Source organism: Chiloscyllium plagiosum, unplaced genomic scaffold, assembly GCF_037043375.1.
Source record: "Chiloscyllium plagiosum isolate Xiang-an unplaced genomic scaffold, Cpla_swu_hap1 HiC_scaffold_19, whole genome shotgun sequence".
In the NCBI taxonomy this organism is placed as follows: domain Eukaryota; kingdom Metazoa; phylum Chordata; class Chondrichthyes; order Orectolobiformes; family Hemiscylliidae; genus Chiloscyllium; species Chiloscyllium plagiosum.
The window spans coordinates 37,216,924-37,241,097 of NW_028270157.1; the positions used below are offsets into that span (position 1 = coordinate 37,216,924).

The window sequence follows — 24,174 nt, forward strand, 5'->3', positions numbered from 1 at the left end:
TGTGTCATGAGACATAATTTTCCCCACATGATCTTGAATCACAATTTTGTATTCAAAGTGCTTGTGGGTTATACAGATTTGTAAAAGTGATATTCTTCACTCCTATATGAAATATTTTATATGCACATTAAAGACTGAAATAAGTGACTCAGATTTAACTACTTTTTATGAAATTGGGGTAAATTTTGAAATCACATCAAAATGGGATGGGAGGAGTTACTATCACATTTCCACCAGCAATGCAATCGATTCAATTTTGAAAGGGGCATATGACCATGTGTTCTTAATGTGGACCCTTTGGCATTTTAGTTAGCCACTGATGGAGTAAAAGTACAGGTGGGGGAGGTGAAGCAGCTTAGTCAATTGTTGCATTGCCAACCCCCTCCCCAGTGGAGAAGCAGGAATGCTCCTCGAGATTCAACAAAAATAATCTGGGTAACTGTCATCACACTGAACCTTCTCTTTAAAATATTGTTGCATTGCTTTCTCATAGAGTCATGGAGATGTACAGCGTGAAAACAGACCCTTCAGTCCAATCTGTCCATGCCAACCAGATATCCCAACCCAATCTAGTCCCACCTGCCAGCACCACCCGGCCCATATCCCTCTAAACCCTTCCTATTCATATACCTATCCAAATGCCTCTTAAATGTTGCAATTGTACCGGCCTCCACCACATCCTCTGGCAGCTCATTCCATTCACCCTCTGCGTGAAAAGGTTGCCCCTAAGGGCTCTTTTATATCTTTCCCCTCTCACCCTAATTCTATGTCCTCTAGTTCTGGACTCCCCAACCCCAGGGAAAAGACTTTGTCTATTTATCCTAGCCATGCCCCTCATAATTTTGTAAACCTCTATAAGGTTACCTCTCAGCCTCCGACGCTTCAGGGAAAACAGCCCCAGCCTATTCAGTGTCTCCCTGTAGCTCAGATCCTCCAACCCTGGCAACATCCTTGTAAATCTTTTCTGAACACTTTCAAGTTTCACAACATCTTTCCGATAGGAAGAAGACCAAAATTGCACGCAATATTGCAACAGTGGCCTAACCAATGTCCTGTACAGCCGCAACATGACCTCCCAACTCCTGTACTCAATATTCTGACCAATAAAGGAAAGCATACCAAATGCCGCCTTCACTATCCCATCTAACTGCGACTCCACTTTCAAGGAGCTATGAACCTGCACTCCAAGGTCTCTTTGTTCAGCAACACTCCCTAGGACCTTACCATTAAGTGTATAAGTCCTGCTATGATTTGCTTTCCCAAAATGCAGCACTTCGCATTTATCTGAATTAAACTCCATCTGCCACTTCTCAGCCCATTGGCCCATGTGGTCAAGATCCTGTTGTAATCTGAGGTAACCCTCTTTGTTGTCCACTATACCTCCAATTTTGGTGTCATCTGCAACTTACTAACTGAACCTCTTATGCTCACATCCAAATCATTTATGTAAATGACAAAAAATAGAGGGCCTGGCACTGATCCTTGTGGCACTCCACTGGTCACAGGCCTCCAGTCTGAAAAACAACCCTCCACCACCACCCTCTGTCTTCTACCTTTTGAGCCAGTTCTGTATCCAAATGGCTAGTTCTCCCTGTATTCCCTGAGATCTAAGCTTGCTAACCAGTCTCCCATGGGGAACCTTGTCGAATGCCTTACTGAAATCCATATAGATCACATCTCCTGCTCTGACCTCATCAATCTTCTTTGTTATCTCTTCAAAAAACTCAATCAAGTTTGTGAGACATGATTTCCCACACACAAAGCCATGTTGACTATCCCTAATCAGTCCTTGCCCTTCCAAATACATGTACATCCTTTCCCTCAGGATTCCCTTCAACAACTTGCCCACCACTGAGGTCAGGCTCACCGGTCTATAGTTCCCTGGCTTGTCTTTATGGCCCTTCTTGAACAGTGGCACCACATTTGCCAACCTTCAGTCTTCTGCGGCCAGAATTTTGTATGCCACATGTTTTACAAGGTCTCACATGTATCTTAGCACAAAACAAGACTTGTAGGGAATGTTACAGACTGCTGCATGTTCACAGCTTGGTGGAAATGTTGATCCACTCCCCAGTTGCGCACACCTCCAGTATTCAATGTACCTTGCTGGTGACAGTTCACATGCAATTTCAGTAAGGTCTGGTCCACAAAATAATGCCTTGGAAGAGCATTTCTTTTAATCTGTGAAGTGCTGCCTCATTGCACCACCAGATAATCGGCAAAAGGTCAAAATCTACTCTATTTTTTGCACAAAAAGAATCACTTAAGTACAATGCAACACTGAGTGACTCACCTTCTTTGAAACTTTAACTAAGAATTCTGTATACAGCAGACTAAAACTACAACAGATAGTCAGATATGATTTTGCATCTCCTTTCTACAAGTGATGAATCCTGGACATGAGTTTTCCACTGTTGGGGGTAAAATAACAAATGGAATCCAAAATACATCAGCCACCAGCAGTTCAGAGCATGGAACAGTACCTGAGAGGAAGGTCAGCCAATTGGCTTCCAGTCTGCAGATGGCATCTGGTATGACACGACCCAAAAAAAGGTGAAAATGAAGCATTTTCTCCACTGGAGTGTAAACAATCTCGATGGTGGATGGTGTGTCCTTTAAAGTCATCGCGTCAACTTGACAGCTGCAAGAAGAGCAGCGTTAAATATTGATCTTGCAGCAGGCTATCTTTTAACTGAGGAAATATTGCACCACACGGGAGGATGAGAATCTAAAAGGAAAAATGGCAATTAACATTTATTTAGTCTAATTAAAATGTATTTTTTCTAAATTAAGGAGGAAGAATACAATGAATTGATAATGTTTTACATAATGGATGATTGGTCATGATTCCCTTATAATTTTGTTAGTTTTCAAACCAGAAATCTTAACCATTGGATTTTTAATCTTTTGAAATGTCAGAAACTATGAATAAACAATACAATGAATGTAATCAAATCTACTTTGATATTTCTATTTCACTTATATAGCACAGAGATGTATACATGAAAGTGTTTGTACTGTTCCTTGCAATCATCACATTTAGCAGTTTTTTTATTACATCCCATCATCTTTAAACCTAAAAGCCTAATTGTGTATGAAGTTGTGGGTGGATTATTAAAGCCCACACTCAATATGATTAATTCAGAGCACACTTACCTTGACCCCTTATGCTAGTGTCAATATTACCATGTTATAAATGCATGTTTTTGAGAGGTTATTTCACAAATTTTGTATTCTGGAATTATATCTTTTTTAGTGCGTGTCACCATAGTCAGAGCACCATGGAATTATGCTATTTCGGACTTGTCACCCAAAAGCAAAGACCACATATGTTTACCTTTTTGCAGGGGGATTCCTCTGTTCTCACTTCAGTGTGTTTTTGAGAATAAGCGTGGATAGATGGGTGACCTGCTCCCAGAGCTCTTTGCCAATACTGCTGTAAAACTGGTAACACACAAAGAGAAGTTCAGAGTGATTGCTTTTCCATTTTCCTCTTCTGCATTATAGGGCAGCACCTGCTTCTGACTTTCATTTGCCTGTAGATCAGAAATGTAGTTTTCAGAAGAACAATTCTAACTTAGACACAATATTGAAAAACCTCATATGATTCAACCTTTCTGACCATAATCTTCTTTTTGTTCTCTTCAAAAATGGCTCTGCAATCCATTTTCTGTGAGTTACTTCCACTAATTCCATAGTTACTGTTTCTTAGTTTTTAACATTTAGTCCTGACATACTTTGAACTAGTCTCCCTGTTATTTGTTTTCCAGATTAACTTCATGAATCCATTTGTTGTTCAGTTTGTGATTTTAATGAACATGCCTAGATACCATTTACTCTCTACATGTGTAGTATTCTTTCACATGTATGGAAAACAGTGAACCCTGTAACATATAGTATTGGCTGCATTCCTCGGTCCCTGGCCCAGGTGTGTTTCAATGTCCATTCAGAATGTAATTACTGCAGTGATAAACAGGCATGAGTTTTCTTTTAGACTTGTAGACCTTTTTAGAATCATACTGGTTGGTTTTCCTCTTGACTTGCTAACCTGTTAGCTAATTGGAGTGCAAATCATGTTGTAACGTGGTTGTGCACATTAAGCAAAGTGACATTCCCCTGTTGAATTGAATGAGGAAGAAATTACTGCACGTTGTGATGCACCTGGAAGTTGTGCGAATGAAGAGGATGTTCTCTTTGCATCCTATGTCAAGGAAGATCCCAGAACCTCAACTTCATAAGGGCATCTTGAGCAACTTTTGAGGAGGTCAGTTCCAGGAGGATCACCACCAACATCTCAAAATCTTCAATTACCTTAAGGAAGCAAGGACAGTTCCTCAGTTTTCCAGCCAATGTGTAACAAGATTGTGATTATAAGCTCCCCCCCACCCCCCCCACCTCCAGCGTAATGGTGTCGAAATCGAAATAGCATCCTCCGAGGATTAGAGTCGTTCTGAGGAAATACTGTTATGTATTTCATCACTGCCAAATACTAGCACAGATATATTCACTCTGGCTGGGATTCGCGTATAGACAGACAGGAAGCTGGAAGAACACAGCAAGCCAGGCAGCATCAGGAGGTGGCGAAGTCGACGTTTGGAGTGTAACCCTTCTTCAGGACTGGGGGGAGCTGCAGATAAAGGGGGTGGCGAGGGCTAGGTGGTGAAGTGGGGAAAGGGCTTGATACAGAGTGAGCATTCAGCACTTCGTGGCAGTCACAGGAATTTTTCACCAGAACACGTGGTCCTTCCACAGCACTGTGACAGATTTAAACTTCAGGGACATGCAAGCTCGAAACAGAGTAGGCCAATCTCAGCCCTTTGAGCCTGCTCTGCCATTCAGTCAAATCATGGCTGACCTGATTTTAATCTCAACTGCACATTTCTGCACATCCCAAAAATCTTATCTCTTGATAATCCAGAATTTATCGACCTCTGCCTTTAAAAATATTTAACATTTCTGCATCCACCACTTTGAGGAAGGGAAGTCCAAAGACATGTATCCCTCTGAGAGAACAGACGTTTCCTCACCTGTCTTCAAAGTGAGCACCCTTATTTCTAAACTGTGACCCCTATTTCTAGATTCTCCCAAGAGAATCCCAGTCTTCTTTCTTGAATTCTCAAGTGGAATCATCCTTTCGACACCCACCCAGTCAAGTTTGCTCAGGATCTTTGATGTTTCAAATAAGGCTCCTTTGACTGTTCTAAACTCCAAAGGATACAGGCCTAGCCTTTTGTCAGAAGGCAATCTGCTTATTCCAGGTAATTGAACTGTAAACCATCACTGAACTGCTTCAAGTACGTTAACACCCTTCTATATGTATGATGACCAGGATGTCACCAATGTCCTGTATAGCTGAAACATCAACTCCCCACTTCAGGAGGACTCCAGTAATGAGGGAGAAAAGCAGCTCATTTTACTCAAGTAATTATATCAGAGCTGCACAAAAGAAGTTCAGAGAAGTTTACTTCCAACCTGTGCATTGTTATCTCTCAGATCGTTATTAATTTAAAGTCTCCCTTGGAGAATATGACTTCATCCAGGGACGGTGCAATTGGACCATCACAACAGCTGATGCTCCTGCTATTACTGTGCAGAGTCTGAGCTCACACTTGTGCTCTGCCTTGGAGCCAGAGATAATCAGAACATAGGCCATAAGCATCTTCTGCAGCTTACAGTCCTACAGATCAGTGAAATGCTGAACCCCAACCCCACTAGGCGAATGATGAGCTGCCAGTCAGCAGGATGATGTGCTTTCATGCTCTTCTCTTCACCACCCCCCGCACACCTTTTCAATCACCTCCAGTTCTATTTCATGGCACCTCAATTTGAGTTTATTTTTGTTCAACCATATTCTATATTACTACTTCTAAATGCTACCTAGATTTTTAAAGCACAGATATGACATACTACATTAATGTGGGATGTGCAAACTGTATGGTTCTTGCAGCCCTTGACTATTTTCACTAATCTAGAAAAATAGCAGTAGCTTTTGCTGCTTGAGTAAAGTTGACTGCTCAAAGTAAACCCAGAATGAAAATCAATGGCATGACATTACACTGGACTTCAACTTGATATTGCTTGATTGAGCTGCAAGTACAACCAACATTGGTACAGCAGAAGACTAGCTGACATGTCAAACATTTTCCACTTTTTCCTCCACACTGTTGCAGATTTTCTTTTGTGAGCTCTTTGTGGTAGTTCCGTGATTGTAAATGCAGTTGTCACAGTCACACAGTAGCAATCTTCCCCACTTCCCCACACTTTTCTAAATTCCTGTAACATTTCGCATAATCCTCTCTGCCTGTCACTGATCAGGTCACTGTTAAAACACAGTTATTTTCCTTAGATTGTGTTGTACTGTGTTCACTGTCTGTCTGGTAATTGCCTCTTCATGTTTAATTTCTAACAGAACAAGGAGTTTGTCTGTCGAGGACACGACTATGAGCGATTGGAGGCCTTCCAACAGCGAATGTTGAATGAGTTCCCACATGCAATTGCTATGCAGCATGCCAACCAGCCTGAAGAGACCATTTTTCAGGCTGATGCACAATGTATCCTAAGGAAAGAGTGGAATAGGTCAGACGTGAACCTAAAGGACTATTGTGCAGATGAGTTGTCTTAAATTAATTTGAATATTAAATTTGTTATCAGACATTGTAGTAAAGCCTAGATCGATAAAATGAAGCTATACAGTTTATTATAGGAATTATAATTTTTTTCTTTAGAAATGGTTTTTGTTCATGCTTCTATTATAGAAGATGTTGCTGACTTTAAATAATGAAATTCTAACTGCTGCACTTTGAATGGTGTGATATAATTGCACATCAGGTAGAATTTAATGATTTTGATTGCACAATTCTGCTATCTCAACAATTCATAGCAACAAAAACAGTCAAGAAGGGTATTATCCATCAAACTCCTCCAACCTACCTCTTTATGTTGCTGATTTAAAACTGGATTTTGTTTTCCAAAGACACAACATCTCAAGGTCACAATGTAGTTGATAAACCACTTGAACTTTGTTCAACAAATTTCTGGAAGCACCTTGTTATCTTACTACTTTGTGACATATCACATCAAAAGTGATATTCCCTATGTGTTAACATTTTTGTCTTCCTCTTTCCCACTATCGTCACAATCCCACTATCTACACACAGCACACCTCCATCTCCATTACCAAAATTAAGGAGGATAAATAATTTGATTCCTGATATACTGACTATTTTGATTTTTCCTTCGCGACCAAAATGTCTATATTTGAATCTACAAACAATATGAAATGGCCCAAAGAACAGTTACTGGTCTCAGTGACTTGAGAAATATTTAATTATCTTATTTTGTCCATGTCTCTTTGTTGCAAGCTCAGAACTATTGCACACAGTTGACTTGATGTCCAATATATTAAAATGTTCACCTATAATTTTTATTTTAATTCCAGTATGTGAAATAAAATTCTTAAAATACACCTTAAATTTTCTGCTTCCCAACTCCCCAGTGATTTTGCATAGCTGACATGATCCATCTTACAGACATCTCCCTCTACAGATGTTTAGTGGATTGTCACATTGGCCGATAACTTACTTGAGAAAAATGTCCACATTTTTAAACTTAACAGCAATTTAAGAGTATGATACTGTCAATTGTTAAACTACAGCACATTCAACTTGCTGGGATTGAACTAGAACATTTTAAAACACAACTCGTGTCTCATGCTTCAGTAAGATCAAGGTTTCTGTTCAAGCGTAACATATTTGACATGTCATATCACAGTATAAAAGCGTTCAATTACAATGATGGTAAACCTATTACCAACAAAAACTTTTGTGATAGAAAAACTATTCTAAATGCTTGATCTGGACGTTTTTTGACAATCAGTTTAGAAAAGGATATGATCTATAATTGATCAGAGTTTCTACAAAACTGCAATCCATCTATACTTTTCCTGATTGTTGTTATGCTTTACAGCTGTGAGGAGTTACAAAAAGAAACCTTTGTTTTGCACAATGTAGTTCATTAGTTGACTGTGGCTGAAAAGGTGTTTTTCTAATGTAATCACATGCTGTGTTTTATGCTATTTTCTGAAAAGTAGCAAGTAATGATGTGGCACAATGTAGTTCAGATCTGTTCTTATCTGCATATCATTAACTAGTGTGATGATTAAAGATAGAACCCAATCACAGCAGTAAAAATAACATGAAACAGATGGCAAGTACTTCCTGTTAGAACATGTATCTTGAAATTAAATCTTGAGCACATAGGATTATTAGTGTTTTTTTAAATTTGTGATCCAATCTCTTTAAGTCCCTTCTGTGAAACATGATGTGCCTAAGAAATAGTTAATGCACAGAATGGTTTTTTTGTGAGTCATAGAGCATGGCTGTAATTTACCTTTCTTTCTTACAGTAAATGATGGCACTGAGAAAACAACAATACCAATTTTTTTAAGAGCATACATATTTTCTGTTTTCTAAGATTTCAGATTTTTACAAGATCTAACCCAAAAATATGATATTCAATGCACTAATGCACCCTACTCAAAGCAGAATAAATGCTTTTGTGATGACAGTTTTGTTTTCACTAATCATGACACTGTGGTATACTCTCAATGATTTATCGCTTAGTAATTTGTTTTGTCAGACCAGTGACTTGCTGCTATTAATATGAAGAATACATTGTAGAGTCATACAGCACTGAAACAGATACTTTGATTCAACTTGACTGTGCCGACCAGAAAACCCAATCTGACCTAGTCACATTTGCCAGTGTTTGGCTCATATCCCTCTGAACCCCTTCTATTCACGTACCCATCCTGATGCCTTTTACATGTTGAAATTGTACCCACCTCCTCCACTTGCTGTGGCAGCTCATTTCATACATGCACCATCTCTGCATGAAAAGGTTACCCCTCAGGTCCTTTTTAAATCTTTCCCCTCTCGTCTTAAGCCTGTGTCCTCTAGTTTTGGACTCCTTCTCCACATCCCCCCCCTCCCTCTCCAAACCCTAGGATAAGGACCTTGCCTATTCACCCTGTCCATGCACCTCATGAATTTATAAACCTCAATAAAGTCAAATACTGAAAATGTATACAATGCCCTTCATCGAATATAGAACATTACAGTGCAGGACGGGCCCTATGGCCCTCGATGTTGCACCGACCTGTGGAACCAAGCTGAAGTCCATCTAACCTACACTATTCCATTTTCATTCATATTTCTATCCAATGACCATTTAAATGCCCTTAAAGTTGGCAGATCTACTACTGTTGCAGGCAGTGTGTTCCATGCTCCTACTACTCTCTGAGTAAATAAACTACTCTGATATCTGTCCTATATTCAACACCTCTCAATTTAAAGCTATGTCCCCTCATGCTAGCCATCACCATCAGAGGAAAAAGGCTCTCACTGTCCACCCTATCTAATCCTCTGATTATCTTGTATGTCTCAATTAAGTCACCTCTCAACCTTCTCTCTAACGAAAACAACCTTAAATCCCTCAGCCTTGACTCATAAGACCCTCCCTCCATACCATGCAACATTCTAGTAGATCTCCTCTGAACCCTTTCCAAAGCTTTCACATCCTTCCTATAATGCGGTGACCAGAATTTTATGCAATACTCCAGGTGCGGCCACACCAGATCTTTGTACATCTGCAACATGACCTCACAGCTGTCAAACTCAATCCCTCTACCAATAAAAGCTAACACACAGTACACCTTCTTAACAACCCTATCAACCTGGGTGGCAACTTTCAGGGATCTATGTACATGGACACCAAGATCTCTCTGCTCATCTACACTGCCAAGAATCTTACCATTAGCCCAGTACTCTTTATTCCCGTTGCACCTTCCAAAGTGAATCACCTCATACTTGTCCGCATTAAACTCCATTTGCCACCCAGCTCTCCAGCTTATCTGTGTCTGTAACCTGCAACATCCTTCAGCACTATCCACAACTCCACCAACTTTTGTGTCATCTGCAAATTTACTAACCCATCCTTCTCCACCCTCATCTAGGTCATTTATAAAAATGACAAATGGCAGTGGCCCTAAAACAGATCCTTGCAGTACGCCACTAGTAACTGAATATCAGGATGACCATTTCCCATCAACAACCACCCTGTGTCTTCTTTCAGCTAGCCAATTTCTGATCCAAACTGCTAAATCACCCTCAATCCTGTGCTTCTGTATTTTGTGCAATAGCCTACCGTGGAATACCTTAAACGCCTTAATGAAATCCATATACACCACACCAACTGCTGTACCCTCACCCACCTGTCTGGTCACCATCTCAAAGAACTTAAGGTTTGTGAGGCATGACCTACCCTTCACAAAACAGTGTTGACTGTCCCTAATCATTATTCCTTTCTAGATGATTATAAATCCTATCTCTCATAACCATTTCCAACACTTTACCCACAACCGAAGTAAGGCTCAATGGTCTATAATTACCAGGGTTGTCTCTGCTTCCCTTCTTGAACAAGGGAACAACATTTGCTTTCCTCCAGTCTCCTGGAACTATTTCTGTAGACAATGACGACATAAAGATTAAAGACAACAGCTCTGCAATCTCCTCCCTGGCTTCCCAGAGAATCCTAGGATAAATCCCATCCAGCTCAGGAAACTTATCTATTTTCACACTTTCTAGAATTGCTAACACCACCTCCTTGTAAACGTCAATCCCATCTGGTCTCGTCAAGTAGCCTGTATCTTAATATTCTCCTTGACAGCATTTTCTTTTTCCACTGTGAATATTGACGGAAAGGGTCACTGTCACCAAAGTGCTCACCTACCTCCAAATCTAACGCCTGTCTGGGTTCATTACCCAGTACCAAATCCAATGTAACTTCACTCTTTGTTGGCTTGTCGACATACTGTGTCAGACCTCCCCATCTCCTCAGACCTCATGCACAACTTCCCACTACTATCCTTGATTGGCCCTAATCTGACTCTTGTCATTCTTTTGTAACTCTCAAGCACTCTAACTGAGCCTTCACTTCTCTTCCTAACATAAGCTGCCTTCTTCCTCTTGACAAGAGATTCAACTTCTTTTAGTAAAACACGGCTCTCTCGCTCAACCACCTCCTCCCGGTCTGACAGGTACATATTTATCAAGGACGTGTAGTAGCTGTTCCTTGAATAAGCTCCACATTTCAATTGTGCCCATCCCCTGCAGTTTCCTTCCCTATCCTATGCATCCTAAATCTTGCCTAATCGCATCATAATTGCCTTTCCCCCAGCAGTAACTCTTGCCCTGCAGTATATACCTATCCCTTTCCATCGCTAAAAGAAACATAACCGAATTGTGGTCACTGTCACCAAAGTGCTCACCTACCTCCAAATCTAACACCTGTCTGGGTTTATTACCCAGTACCAAATCCAATGTAACCTCACTCCTTGTTGGCTTGTTGATATACTGTGTCAGGAAACCATCCTGCACACTTTGGACAAAAACTGATCCATCTAAAGTGCTCGAACTATAGTATTTCCGGTCATTTTTGGAAAGTTAAAGGCCCCCATAACAATTACATTGTTACTCTCATTCTTATCCAGAATCGTCTTTGCTATCCTTTTGTCTTCATCTCTGAAACTATTCAGAAGCCTGTAGAAAACTCCCAACAGGGTGACCTCTCCTTTCCTGTTTCTAACTTCAGCTCATACTAACTCAGTAGACAAGTCCTCAAATGCCCTTTCTGCAACCGTAATACTATCCTTGACTGAAAATGCCACACCCCCACCCAGCTTTTATCATCATCTCTGTTCTTATTGAAACATCTAAATTCCAGAACCTGCAAAAACCATTCCTGTCCCTGCTCTATCCATGTGGCCATTTCAGAGACAACATCGAAGTCCCAGGTACCAAGCCACACTGCAAGTTCACCCACCTTATTCCGAGTGCTCCTGGTGTTGAAGTCAATACACTTCAAATCACCTTCCTGCTTGCTGGTGAACTCTCGCGACCTTGAAACCTCATTTCTGACCTTATTACTCTCAACCACCCGGACACTGGAACGACAGTTTAGGTTCCCATCCACCTGCTGATTTAATTTAAACCCTCCCGAAGAGCATTAGCAAATTTACCCCCCCAGGATATTGGTACCCTTCTGGTTCAGGTGTAGACCATCCTGTTTTTAGAGGTCCCATCCATCCCTGAATGAGCCCAATTATCCAGATATCCGAAATCCTCCCTTCTGCACCACCGCTGTAGCCATGTGTTCATCTCCTCTCTCTCCCTATTCCTCACCTTGCTCGCACGTGGCATGGGCAACAGACCAGAGATGATAACTCTGTTTGTTCTAGCTCCCTGAATTTCTGCCTTAAATCCCTATCTCTCTTCCTACCTATGTCGTTGGTGTCTATGTGGACCATTACTTGGGACTGCTCCCCCCCACCACCTCAAGGATCCCAAAAACACATTCAGCGACATCACTGACCTTGGCACACCAACTGTGAGTCTCACTCTTGTTCCCACAGAACCTTCTATCTGTCCCCTAACTATATGGAATCCCCATCATGGTCTGATCATCTCCCCCCCTTCTCTGAGCGACAGGGACAGACTCTGTGCCAGAGACCTGTACTCCATGGCTTACCCCTGGTAAATTCCAAACCCCCCCCCCCATCCCCAGCAAACAGTGTCCAAAGCGATCTACTTGTTATTGAGGGGAATAGTCACAGGGGTTCCCTGCACTGCCTGCCAGTTCCCTTTCTATCCCCTGATGGTAATCCATTTGCCGCCACCTTGTACCCGAGGTGTGACTATGAGAAAGTGAGGACTGCAGATGCTGGGGATCAGAGCTTAAAAATGTGTTGCTGGAAAAGCGCAGCAGGTCAGGCAGCATCAAAGGAGAAGGAGAATCGACGTTTCGGGCATAAGCCCTCCCATTCCCACTCCTTGGCCTCCTCCATCGCCAGACCCTGGCAACACGACGCCTGGAGGAACTTCCGCCTAGGAACCCTCCAACCACAAGGGCTGAATACAGATTTCTCCAGCTTCTTCATTTCCCCTCCCCCCACCTTTTCTCAGTCCCAAACCACAGACTCAGCACTGCCTTCTTGACTTGCAATCTTCTTCCCGACCTCTCCGTCCCCACCCTCTCTCCGGCCTATCACCCTCACCTTAACCTCCTTCCACCTATCGCATTCCCAACCCCCTCCCCCAAATCCCTCCTCCCTACTTTTTTTCTTAGCCTGCTTGGCACACCCTCCTCATTCCTGAAGAACGAATTATGCCCGAAATGTCGATTCTCCTTCTCCTTTGATGCTGCCTGACCTGCTGCGCTTTTCCAGCAACTCATTTTTACGTCCCTGTAGCTCTTCTCAATGATCCACTCCGTGTCCCGAATGATCCGAAGTTCATCCAGCTATATCGCCAGTTCCCTAACGTGGTTTTCAAGGAGCTGGAGTTGGGTGTACTTCCTGCAGGTGATGTCAGCAGGGACACTAGTGGTGACCCTTCCTCCCACATTCTGCAGGCGGAACATTCAACTGCCCTAACTGCCATCCCCACTGTTCTAAGTTCCCAAAGAGACTGTAGAAAAATAAAGAATAAAAAAAAACTAGTTTCCTTACTAGTCTGGCGCACAGAACGTTTTTTTTATTTAGAGGAGGAGGATGGGTAGGAGATACTACCGAAGTAGTGTTTCTGGTAACACAACCATCCAAATACATTACTTCACTTACTCAGCAATCCCATTTGCGCTCCTGCTCGGCATGCGCTCTGCCTATTCACGAGGTAAGTTTATATAATTTTAAGTTTACTTTCCCAGCAGGCCCCTGGTCCTCACTTAGATTCCTTCCACTGTTGCTGGTACTGGCAAACTTCATACCACTGCAGTAAGTATTTTCCTTCATAACTTCACCCTGTTATTATTTAATGGTCATAAGCTATGTTTCATTGTTCTTTTCTGTCAGAAAAGTAGCTGAATCTGTTTTTGAGCTAAAGGGATAAAAGAGTACGGGGTGACAGCGGGAACAGGGTACTGAGTTGGAGAATCAGCCATGATAATATTAAATGATGGTGTAGCCTTGAAGGGCCTTCTATTTTCTATGTTTCTATGAAGGAAATATGTTGCTAAACTTCTAAGTATGTGCACTAGAGAGAGAAAACATCATTCTTTCAAAATGACGGATATTTTCTTCAAGAATTAATAGTAAAATGCATTTTAGGCATTTTTGAATGCTTTAAATCTCATTAAAATACACGACTTGATATTTAATATATCCATAAGAAAAATGTTTCACTCAGACTATGGGGTCAATGTTACAAAACTAGCTTAACAAGGATGCAAAAGTAACATATAACTATTTCTTATTTAGGAGATGGAGGAGTAGTGTATTGACACTGAAATTGACCTGTTTTAGAACATAGAACATTACAGCGCAGTACAGGCCCTTTGGCCCTCGATGTTGCGCCGACCTGTCATGCCAATCTGAAGCCCATCTAACCTACACTATTCCATGTACATCCATATGCTTGTCCTATGACGACTTAAATGTACTTAAAGTTGATGAATCTACTACCATTGCAGGCAAAGCATTCCATACCCTTCTCTGAGTAAAGAAACTACCTCTGACATTTAAATAGGGGTATCTATTACCCCTCAATTTAAAGCTATGCCCCCTCGTGCTCGCCGTCACCATTCTTGGAAAAAGGCTCTCCCTGTCCACCCTATCTAACCCTCTGATTATCTTTATAGGTCTCTATTAAGTCACCTCTCAACCTTCTTCTGTCCAACGAAAACAGCCTCAAGTCCCTCAGCCTTCCCTCGTAAGACCTTCCCTCCATACCAGGCAACATCCTAGTAAATCTCCTCTGCACCCTTTCTAAAGCTTCCACATCCTTCTTATAATGTGGTGACCAGAACTGTACACATACTCCAAGTGCGGTTGCACCAGAGTTTTGTACAGCTGTAGCATAACCTCATGGTTCCGGAACTCGATCCCTCTGTTAATAAAAGCTAAAACACTGTATGCCTTCTTAACAACCCTGTCAACCTGGATGGCAACTTTCAAGGATCTGTGTACATGGACACTGAGTTCTCTCTGCTCATCTACACCTGATGGCATTTATCCTAGGATTCTCTGGGAAGCAAGGGAGGAGATTGCAGAGCCATTGGCCTTGATTTTTATGTCCTCTTTGTCTACAGGAGTAGTCCCAGAAGACTGGAGGATAGCAAATGTGGTTCCCTTGTTCAAAAAGGGGAGTAGGGATAGCCCTAGTAACTATAGGCCGGTGAGTCTCACTTCTGTTGTGGGCAAAGTCTTAGAGAGAATTGTAAGGGATAGGATTTATGCACATCTAGATAGGAATAATGTGATCAAGGATAGTCAGCATGGTTTTGTGAAGGGCAAGTCGTGCCTCACAAACCTTATTGAATTCTTTGAAAAGGTGACGAAGGAGGTTGATGAGGGGAAAGCGGTAGATGTGGTATATATGGATTTTAGTAAGGCGTTTGATAAGGTTCCCCATGGTAGGCTACTGCAGAAAATACGGAGATATGGCATTGAGGGTGAGTTGGAGGTTTGGATTAGGAATTGGCTGGATGGAAGAAGACAGAGGGTAGTAGTTGATGGCAAAGTTTCTTCATGGAGTGCCGTCACTAGCGGTGTTCCGCAAGGATCTGTTTTGGGACCATTGCTGTTTGTCATTTTTATAAATGACCTGGAAGAGGGGTTAGAAGGTTGGGTGAGCAAGTTTGCGGATGACACGAAAGTCGGAGGAGTTGTTGACAGTGAGGAAGCATGTGGCAGGTTACAGCAGGATATAGAGAAGCTGCAGAGCTGGGCAGAAAGGTGGCAGATGGAATTCAATGTAGCTAAGTGCGAGGTGATTCACTTTGGGAAGAATAACAAAAAGATGGGGTACTGGGCTAATGGTCGGATACTTGGTAGTGTGGATGAGCAGAGGGATCTTGGTGTCCATGTACACAGATCTCTGAAAGTTGCCACCCAGGTAAATAGTGCGGTGAGGAAGGCATATGGCGTACTGGCTTTTATTGGTAGAGGAATTGAGTTCCGGAGTCCTGAGGTCATGATGCAGTTGTATAAGACTCTGGTACGGCCGCATCTGGAATATTGTGTGCAGTTTTGGTCGCCATACTATAGGAAGGATGTGGAGGCATTGGAACGGGTGCAGAGGAGGTTTACCAGGATGTTGCCTGGTATGGAAGGAAAATCGTACGAGGAAAGACTGAGGCACTTGGGGCTGTTTTCACTAGAGAAAAGAAGGTTTAGGGGTGACTTGATTGAGGTGTACAAGATGATTAGGGGGTTAGATAGGGTCGACAGTATGAACCTTTTCCCGCGTATTGAGTCGGGTATTACAAGGGGGCATAGCTTTAAATTAAGGGGGGGTAGATATAGGACTGATGTTAGGGGTAGGTTCTTCACTCAGCGAGTCGTTAGTTCATGGAATGCCCTGCCAGTAACAGTGGTGGACTCTCCCTCTTTATGGGCATTTAAGAGGGCATTGGATAGGTATATGGAGGATAGTGGGTTAGTGTAGTTTAGGTGGGCTTGGATCGGTGCAACATCAAGGGCCCAAGGGCCTGTACTGCGCTGTATTCTTCTATGTTCTATGTTCTATGTACCAAGAATCTTACCATTAGCCCAGTACTTTGCATTCCGGTTACTCCAACCAAAGTGAATCGCCTCTCACTTGTCTGCAGTAAACTCCATTTGCCACCTCTCAGCCCAGCTCTGCAGCTTATCTATGTCTCTCTGTAACCTACTACATCCTTCGTCACTATCCACAACTCCACCGACCTTAGTGCCGTCTGCAAATTTACTAACCCACCCTTCTACGCCCTGATCCAGGTTGTTTATAAAAATAACGAACAGCAGTGGACCCAACACCGACCCTTGTGTTACACCACTGGTAACTGGACTCCAGGATGAACATTTCCCATCAACCACCACCCTCTGTCTTCTTTCAGCAAGCCAATTACTGATCCAAACTGCTATTTCTCCCACAAACCCATTCCCCCGCATCTTGTACAATAGCCTACTGTGGGGAACCTTATCGAACGCCTTGCTAAAATCCATATACACCACATCAACCAGTTTACTCTCATCTACCTGTTTGGTCACCTTCTCAAAGAACTCAATAAGGTTTGTGAGGCACGACCTACTCTTCACAAAACCGTGCTGACCATCCCTAATCAAATTATTCTTTTCTAGATGATTATAAATCCTATCTCTTATAACCTTTTCCAACACTTTACCAACAACTGAAGTAAGGCTCACTGGTCTATAATTACCAGGGTTGTGTCTATTCCCCTTCTTGAACGGGGAACCACATTTGCTATCCTCTTCTGGCACTATTCCTGTAGACGATGATGATTTAAAGATCAATGCCAAAGGCTCGGCAATCTCCTCCCTGGCTTCCCAGAGGATCGTAGGATAAATCCCATCCGGCCCAGGGGAATTATCTATTTTCACACTCCGCAGGATTTCTAACACCTCTTCCTTGTGAATCTCAATTCCACCTAATCTAGTAGCCTGTATCTCAGTATTTTCCTCAACAACATTGTCATTTTCTGGAGTGAATTCTGTCGAAAAATATTCATTTAGTGCTTCCCCTATCTCCTCTGACTCCACACATAACTTCCCACTACTATCCTTGATTGGCCCTAATCTTACTCTCGTCATTCTTTTATTCCTTAAATACCGATAGAAAGTCTTAGGGTTTACCCAGATCCTATCCACCAACAACTTCTCATGTCTCCCCCTGGCTCTTTTGAGCTCTCTCTTTTAGGTATTTCCTGGCTATCTTGTAACCCTCAAGCGCCCTAACTGAGCCTTCACATCTCATCCTAACATAAGCCTTCTTCTTTCTCTTGACCAGAGATTCCACTTCCTTTGTAAACCATGGCTCCCACGCTCTACAGCTTCCTCCCTGCCTGACAGGTACATAGTTATCTAGGACACACAGGAGCTTTTCCTTGAATAAGCTCCACATTTCTAATGTGCCCATCCCCTGCAATTTCCTTTCCCATCCTATGCTTCCTAAATCTTGCCTAATCGCATCGTAATTGCCTTTCCCACAGCTGTAACTCTTGCCCAGTGGTATACACCTACCCCTTTCTATCACTGAAGTAAACATAACAGAATTGTGATCGCTATCACCAAAGTGCTCAACTACTTCCAAGTCTAACATCTGGCCGGGCTCATTACCCAGGACCAAATCTAATGTGGCTTCGCCCCTTGTAGGCCTGTCAGGAAGCCCTCCTGCACACACTGGACAAAAACTGACCCATCTATAGTACTCATACTATAGTGTTCCCAGTCAATATTTGGAAAGTTGAAGTCCCCCATGACAACTACCCTGTCTCTCTCATTCCTATTGAGAATCATCTTTGCTATCCTTTCCTCTACATCTCTGGAACTATTCGGAGGCCTATAGAAAGCTCCCAACAGGGTGACCTCTCCCTTCCTGTTTCTAATCTCAGCCCATACTATCTCAGTTGACGAGTCCCCAAACATCCTTTCTGCAACTGTAATACTGTCCTTGACCAACAATGCCACACCTCCCCCTCTTTTACCACCATCTCTGTTCTTACTGAAATATCTAAATCCTGGAACCTGCAACAACCATTCCTGTCCCTGCTCTATCCATGTCTGCAAAATGGCCACAACATCGAAGTCCCAGGTACCAACCCATGCTGCAAGTTCACCCACCTTATTCTGGATGCTCCTGGCATTGAGGTAGACACACTTCAAACCAACTTCTTGCTTGCCTGTACCATCTTGTGTCCTTGAAACTTGATTTCGGACCTCCCTGCTCTCAACCTTTTCTATACTTGAACTACAATTTTGGTTCCCATCCCCCTGCTGGATTAGTTTAAACCCACCCCAAAAGCCTTAGCGAATTTCCCCCCCAGAATATTGGTACCCCTCTGGTTCAGATGAAGAATATCCTGCTTGTAGAGGTCCCACCTACCCCAGAAAGAACCCCAATTATCCAAGAATCCAAAACCCTCCCTCCTGCACCATCCCTGTAGCCACGTATTCAACTCCTCCCGCTCCCTATTCCTCACCTCACTAGCACATGGCACTGGCAACAAACCAGAGACAACAACTCTGTTCGTTCTAGCTCGAAGCTTCCAATTTAGCTCCCTGAATTTCTGCCTTATATTCCCATCTCTCTTCCTACCTATGTCGTTGGTGCCTATGTGGACCACGACTTTGGGCTGCTGCCCTCCCCCCCCCCCCCCCCCCCCCCCCCCCCCCGCCTTAAGGATCCCAAAAACATCATCAGAGACATCACGAACCCTGGCACCTGGGAGGCAACACACCAACCGTGAGTCTCTCTCCTCCCCACAGAACTTCCTATCTGTCCCCCTAACTATAGAGTCCCCAATGACTACTGCTCTGCTCCTCTTCCCCCTTCCCTTCTGAGTAGCAGTGACAGACTTTGTGCCAGAGACCTGTGCCCCACTGCTTGCCCCTGGTAAGCCCCCCCCCAACAGTATCCAAAACGGTATACTTATTGTTGAGGGGAATGGCCACAGGGGATCCCTGCACTGCCTGCCAGATCCCTTTCCATCCCCTGACTGCAACCCATCTGCCTTTTTCTTGTACCTGTTTTTGCTTATCCATCTATCATTAGTTTTTCAGCTTCTGCATTGATTGTGTTAGCATCACAGACTACAATCCATATTCCATCAACATATACTTTTCTGTGTTGTTGACACGATCAGTAATGTAGTAATGATTATTATGATGAATGGAAATTAGCTAGACACTGGTGATAGCTCCCGCCAATGCTTCTTTGAAATGGTGCCTGCAATGATTTACATTCACCTGACCAGGCATAGGGCTGTGGTTTAACATCTCATCTGAAAGTTGACACCTCAGCTCCCCTAATGGTGTCAGCCTTGGTTTTTATACACCAAAGCCCCATAGTGGGACTTGAACGCAGGACCTTGTGACTCAAAGTAAAGAGTATTATCAACTGAACCACAGCTTAATTGGACATTATATGCAAATCATTGAGGAGGATCACAAAGTGGTATCATTTGTTAGCTCCTTTTTGAAGAAACCACGCAGCTCTGATACTTGGTTAGGTGGGTCCAGTCAAGTTTCCCAAAGTTTCATGAGTTCCTCAGACGAGGTCAAACACAATTTTACCTTGAAGATGACCAAGGATGCATGAATTATGACAATTAATAAACAAGCGATCAGAATATTTATAGCTTGCTTCAGTCACAAAGTGCCGAATGAAATTGGAGGAAATTTTGACAGAATTCACTCCAGGGCAGTAAAAAGAGATTTTCATTTTAGCTATTTTTTATAACCTTCAATTATCCAAATAGTGTATCCTCTTCAATATTTTAAGTGAGACGGTGGCATGGTGACAAGATCATTGGACTAGTCACCTAAGCCAATACTCTTGGGGCATGTGTTTGAATCCTACCATGGTAGAGGGTGAAATTTAAATGATCTGGAATTAAACATTTAGCCTAATAACAACAATGTGGCCGCTGTCAATTGATTTTTTTAAAAAAACTGGTTTACTAATGTCTTTTTGCGAAGGAAATCTGTCATACTTACCTGGTCTAGTCTACATGGAGACATAGAACTATACAGTAAGGAAACAGACCCTTTGGTCCAACTCCTCTATGCTGACCAGATTTCCTAAATTAATCTAGTCCCATTTGCCAGCATTTGGCTCATACACTGTGGACCTTTCCTATCCATGTATCCACCCATCCACCTATCCGATTACTCTTTCTCCTCCCCCCCTCTGTCTTCAGCATATATGTACCACCTTTTCCTAACTACTATCTATTCTGAGGAAGGATCATTGAACCCAAAACATTCACTCTGATTTCTCTCATCAGATGCTGCCAGACCTGCTGAGCCTTTCCAGTAATTTCTGTTTTTGTTTCTGGTTTGCTAATGTTGTTTTTGGAAGGAGATCTTTTAGACCAAAAGACATAGGAGCAGAAATTAGGCCATTCAGCCCATCGGGTCTGCTCTGCCATTCAATCATGGTTGATACGTTTCTCAACCCTATCGCCCGCTTTGTCCCCGTAACCCTTGATCCCCTTGATAGTCGAGAACCTATCTATCTTAATCTTAAATACACTCAATGACCTGGCCTCTACAGCCTTCTGTGGCAATGAATTCCATAGATTCACACTCTTTGCTGAAGATGTTTCTCCTTATCTCCATTCTAAAAGATCATCCCTTTACTCTAAGGCTGTGCCCTCAGGTTCTAGTCTCTCTCACCACTGGAAACATCTTCCTAACATCTACTCTGGCCAGGCCATTCACTATTTTGTATGTTTAAGTTGGATCCTCCTCCATCCTTCTAAACTCCATCAAGTTTTGATGCAGAGTCCTCAAACGTTCCTGATAATGTTAAGCTTTTCATTCCTGGAACCTTTCTAGTGAACCTCCTCTGAACATGCTCCAGGGCCAGCACATCCTACCTGAGATATGGGGCCCAAAACTGCACACAATATTCCAAATGTGGTCTGACCAGAGTACTTAGCCGATCTGGCTGACATGAACTCCAGAACCACACTGATGTGATTGACTCTTAACTGGTCTCTAGGCAGTTAAGGATGAACAGTAAATCTTGTCCAGCCTGGCCCTGGCTCCTGGTCCCCAAAAAAGCAAATGTAAGATTATTCTTTTATTTCATAGTTTTTTTTCTCAAAATGTACAAGTTTTTGTCCAACCTTTGTGCATCTTGCTCGTTCACAGTACTAGTTTTGCAAATCCCTGCATATTAAATTGTAACATTCTATTAGTTTTCATTATTACTTTAAATGCCTGCAAGTTAACTGTTTGCAATTCATGCACAATACACCCAGATATCTCTGCATCTCGAATCTCTCGCCATTTAGATAACATGTTCTCACCCATTAAACATCTGCAAACTCTCCTTCAATGAGACATTTAATTACTGAACCTAATCTTCCTGAAGACAAAAAGTGCTGGAAATCATAGCAGGTCAGGCAGCATCCGTGAAGGAAAGCTAATATTTCACATCCAGATGACTTTTCATCAGAACTGGAATACAGATTCCAGCATCAGCAGTAGTTTGCTTGAAACCAATCTTTCTTTTGGCTTGCATCAATTTTCCTTGTCCTTCCAAATGTTGCCTTAGATTGGTTTACGTTCTATGAAAAATTCATAGTCATATTACACAACACCTCAGGCATAACGTCAGAATGTTCCATGAACTGTGAATTTGTATATCTTTTTTGGCCCTTTTTTTTTGAGTTCTTTGTTCCAATTTCAAACAAAAACGCTTTTGTATTAACCAAGATTAGAAGTAGTTTAACATAAAACCAAGAATTCCAGATGCTGAAGATGTGAAACAAGACAGAAATTGCTGGTGAAAGTCAGCATCTGTGCAGAGAAAGCAGAGTTAACGTTTCGAGTCCAGTCAAATTTCCTCCATGTTTAAGTTTCTTCAACAATTTCTGTTTTTGTTATAAAAATTATTTTGTTCCATAATTACTGCTGAAAATTACATTTAAAATGTCATGCAGTTCTTAGCTAAATATGGATATGAAGATTTAAAGTAGGTATTAACGAAATATCAAGTGTTGTTGCAAACCTGGCTTGCTTGAAGATGCCTTTGCCTAAGGTTTTATTCTTTCATTTATTTCTTCCTTCCAAAATTGCATTTCATTTGTTAGATATTTCCCCATGCACATAATTTGCCTATGTTCCTCTGACACCCTTACAAACTCTTCAAAATTACTCTTGTACATCTCTCTTCATCATCAGTAAGTATAGCAATAATTCCTGCAGTTTTTTCATCCAAGTCAGTTATATAAATTGTAATAAGTTTTAGCCACAGCAGTGATCACAATTGCACATCACTGATTGCATTGAATGATCTATTTTTGCCGACTGTTTCCTGCTGGCCAGTCAATCTTTTATCTATTCCAGTGTGCAACCATCATAAACTTTATCGTCCACAAGAACCCTCAAAGCAGCACCTTATCATCGCCTTCTGGAGACCTAAGTAGAGTACATCCATTGGCTCCCCTTTATCCACAGCACTTTCTCAAATAACTCTAATAAATTGGTTAAACATGATTTCCCTTTCACGAAACCATGTTGATTCTGACTGAGTGCCTTGAATCCACTAACTGGCATGCCATAGATCTTTGATCATAGGTCCTAACATTTTCTGTACGACAAATGTTAAATTTACTGACTTATAGTTTGTTACTTTTTGCCTCCATCTCGCAACCTTTTGAATAAAAAAGTTACATCATTTTCCTATCTAATAGAATCTTCTCTGAAACAAGAGAATTTCAGAAAACCTTCAGTATTATTCTTAGAGTTCTGCCAAAATGTTATCTTGGAATCTGACTTATAAGCATCAAAATGTAAGGTGTTTGTTGTCCAAAACTGTTGCATCATCCTTTTTTTAGGTAAAGAGACCCATCCAATAACTTTTAGTTGATGTAATTAACTTTTAATTGTCTCAGCCAATTTTCATTGTCAGGTTGTAATGAGCAAGCAAGTGCTATTTCAGGAAACACATGTCAGGGAGCTAATTTCCTCCTACCTTGACTCCATCCTCTCTCCACTTATCCAGACCCCGCCCACCTACATCTATGATTACTCTGATACCTTCTACCATATTGACAATTTCCATTTCCCTGGCTCTAACTGCCTCCTGTTCACCATGGATGTCTAATCCCTCTTTACCTCCATTCCCAGCAGGACCGTCTGAGAGCTCTCAGCTTCTTGATTGACCAGAGGCCTAAACAATGCTCATCCACCACCACTCTCCTCTACTTGGCTAAACTTGTTCTCGCACTGAACAATTTCTCCATTAATCCATCTCACTTCTGCAAAGTCAAAGGAGTGGCTATGGGCACCCGCGTGGGTCCTTGTTATGGCCTGCCTGTTTACGGGATATGTGGAATGATCCTTGTTCCGGTCCTACACGGGTCCCTCCTTTTATCCTTTTATAGATTCACCAACAACTGGTTTGGTGCCGTTTCCTGCTCCCACCAGGACCTTGAAGACTTAGTTCATGTTGCCTCCAATTTCCATCCCTCTATAAATTTCACATTGTCCATTTTCAACATTTCTCTTCCTTTCCTTGACCTCTCTGTCTCCATTTCAGGGAATAAGCTGTCCACTGTCATCCACTACAAAGCCACTGACTCCCATAGCTACCTTCACTACAGCTCTTC

General features: G+C 42.2%; 1 protein-coding gene across 7 annotated transcripts in view; it reads left to right on the forward strand.

Moving 5' to 3' along the window:
* Positions 1-24,174, forward strand: part of LOC122559665 (dedicator of cytokinesis protein 4-like) — a 569,310-nt gene that overhangs the window by 470,760 nt on the left and 74,376 nt on the right. For all 7 annotated transcript variants that reach the window (XM_043709516.2, XM_043709519.2, XM_043709517.2 and 4 more), the window contains one exon: positions 6,410-6,551. In XM_043709516.2, the coding sequence (XP_043565451.2) occupies positions 6,410-6,551 (142 nt within the window). The remainder of the gene's footprint in view (positions 1-6,409; positions 6,552-24,174) is intronic.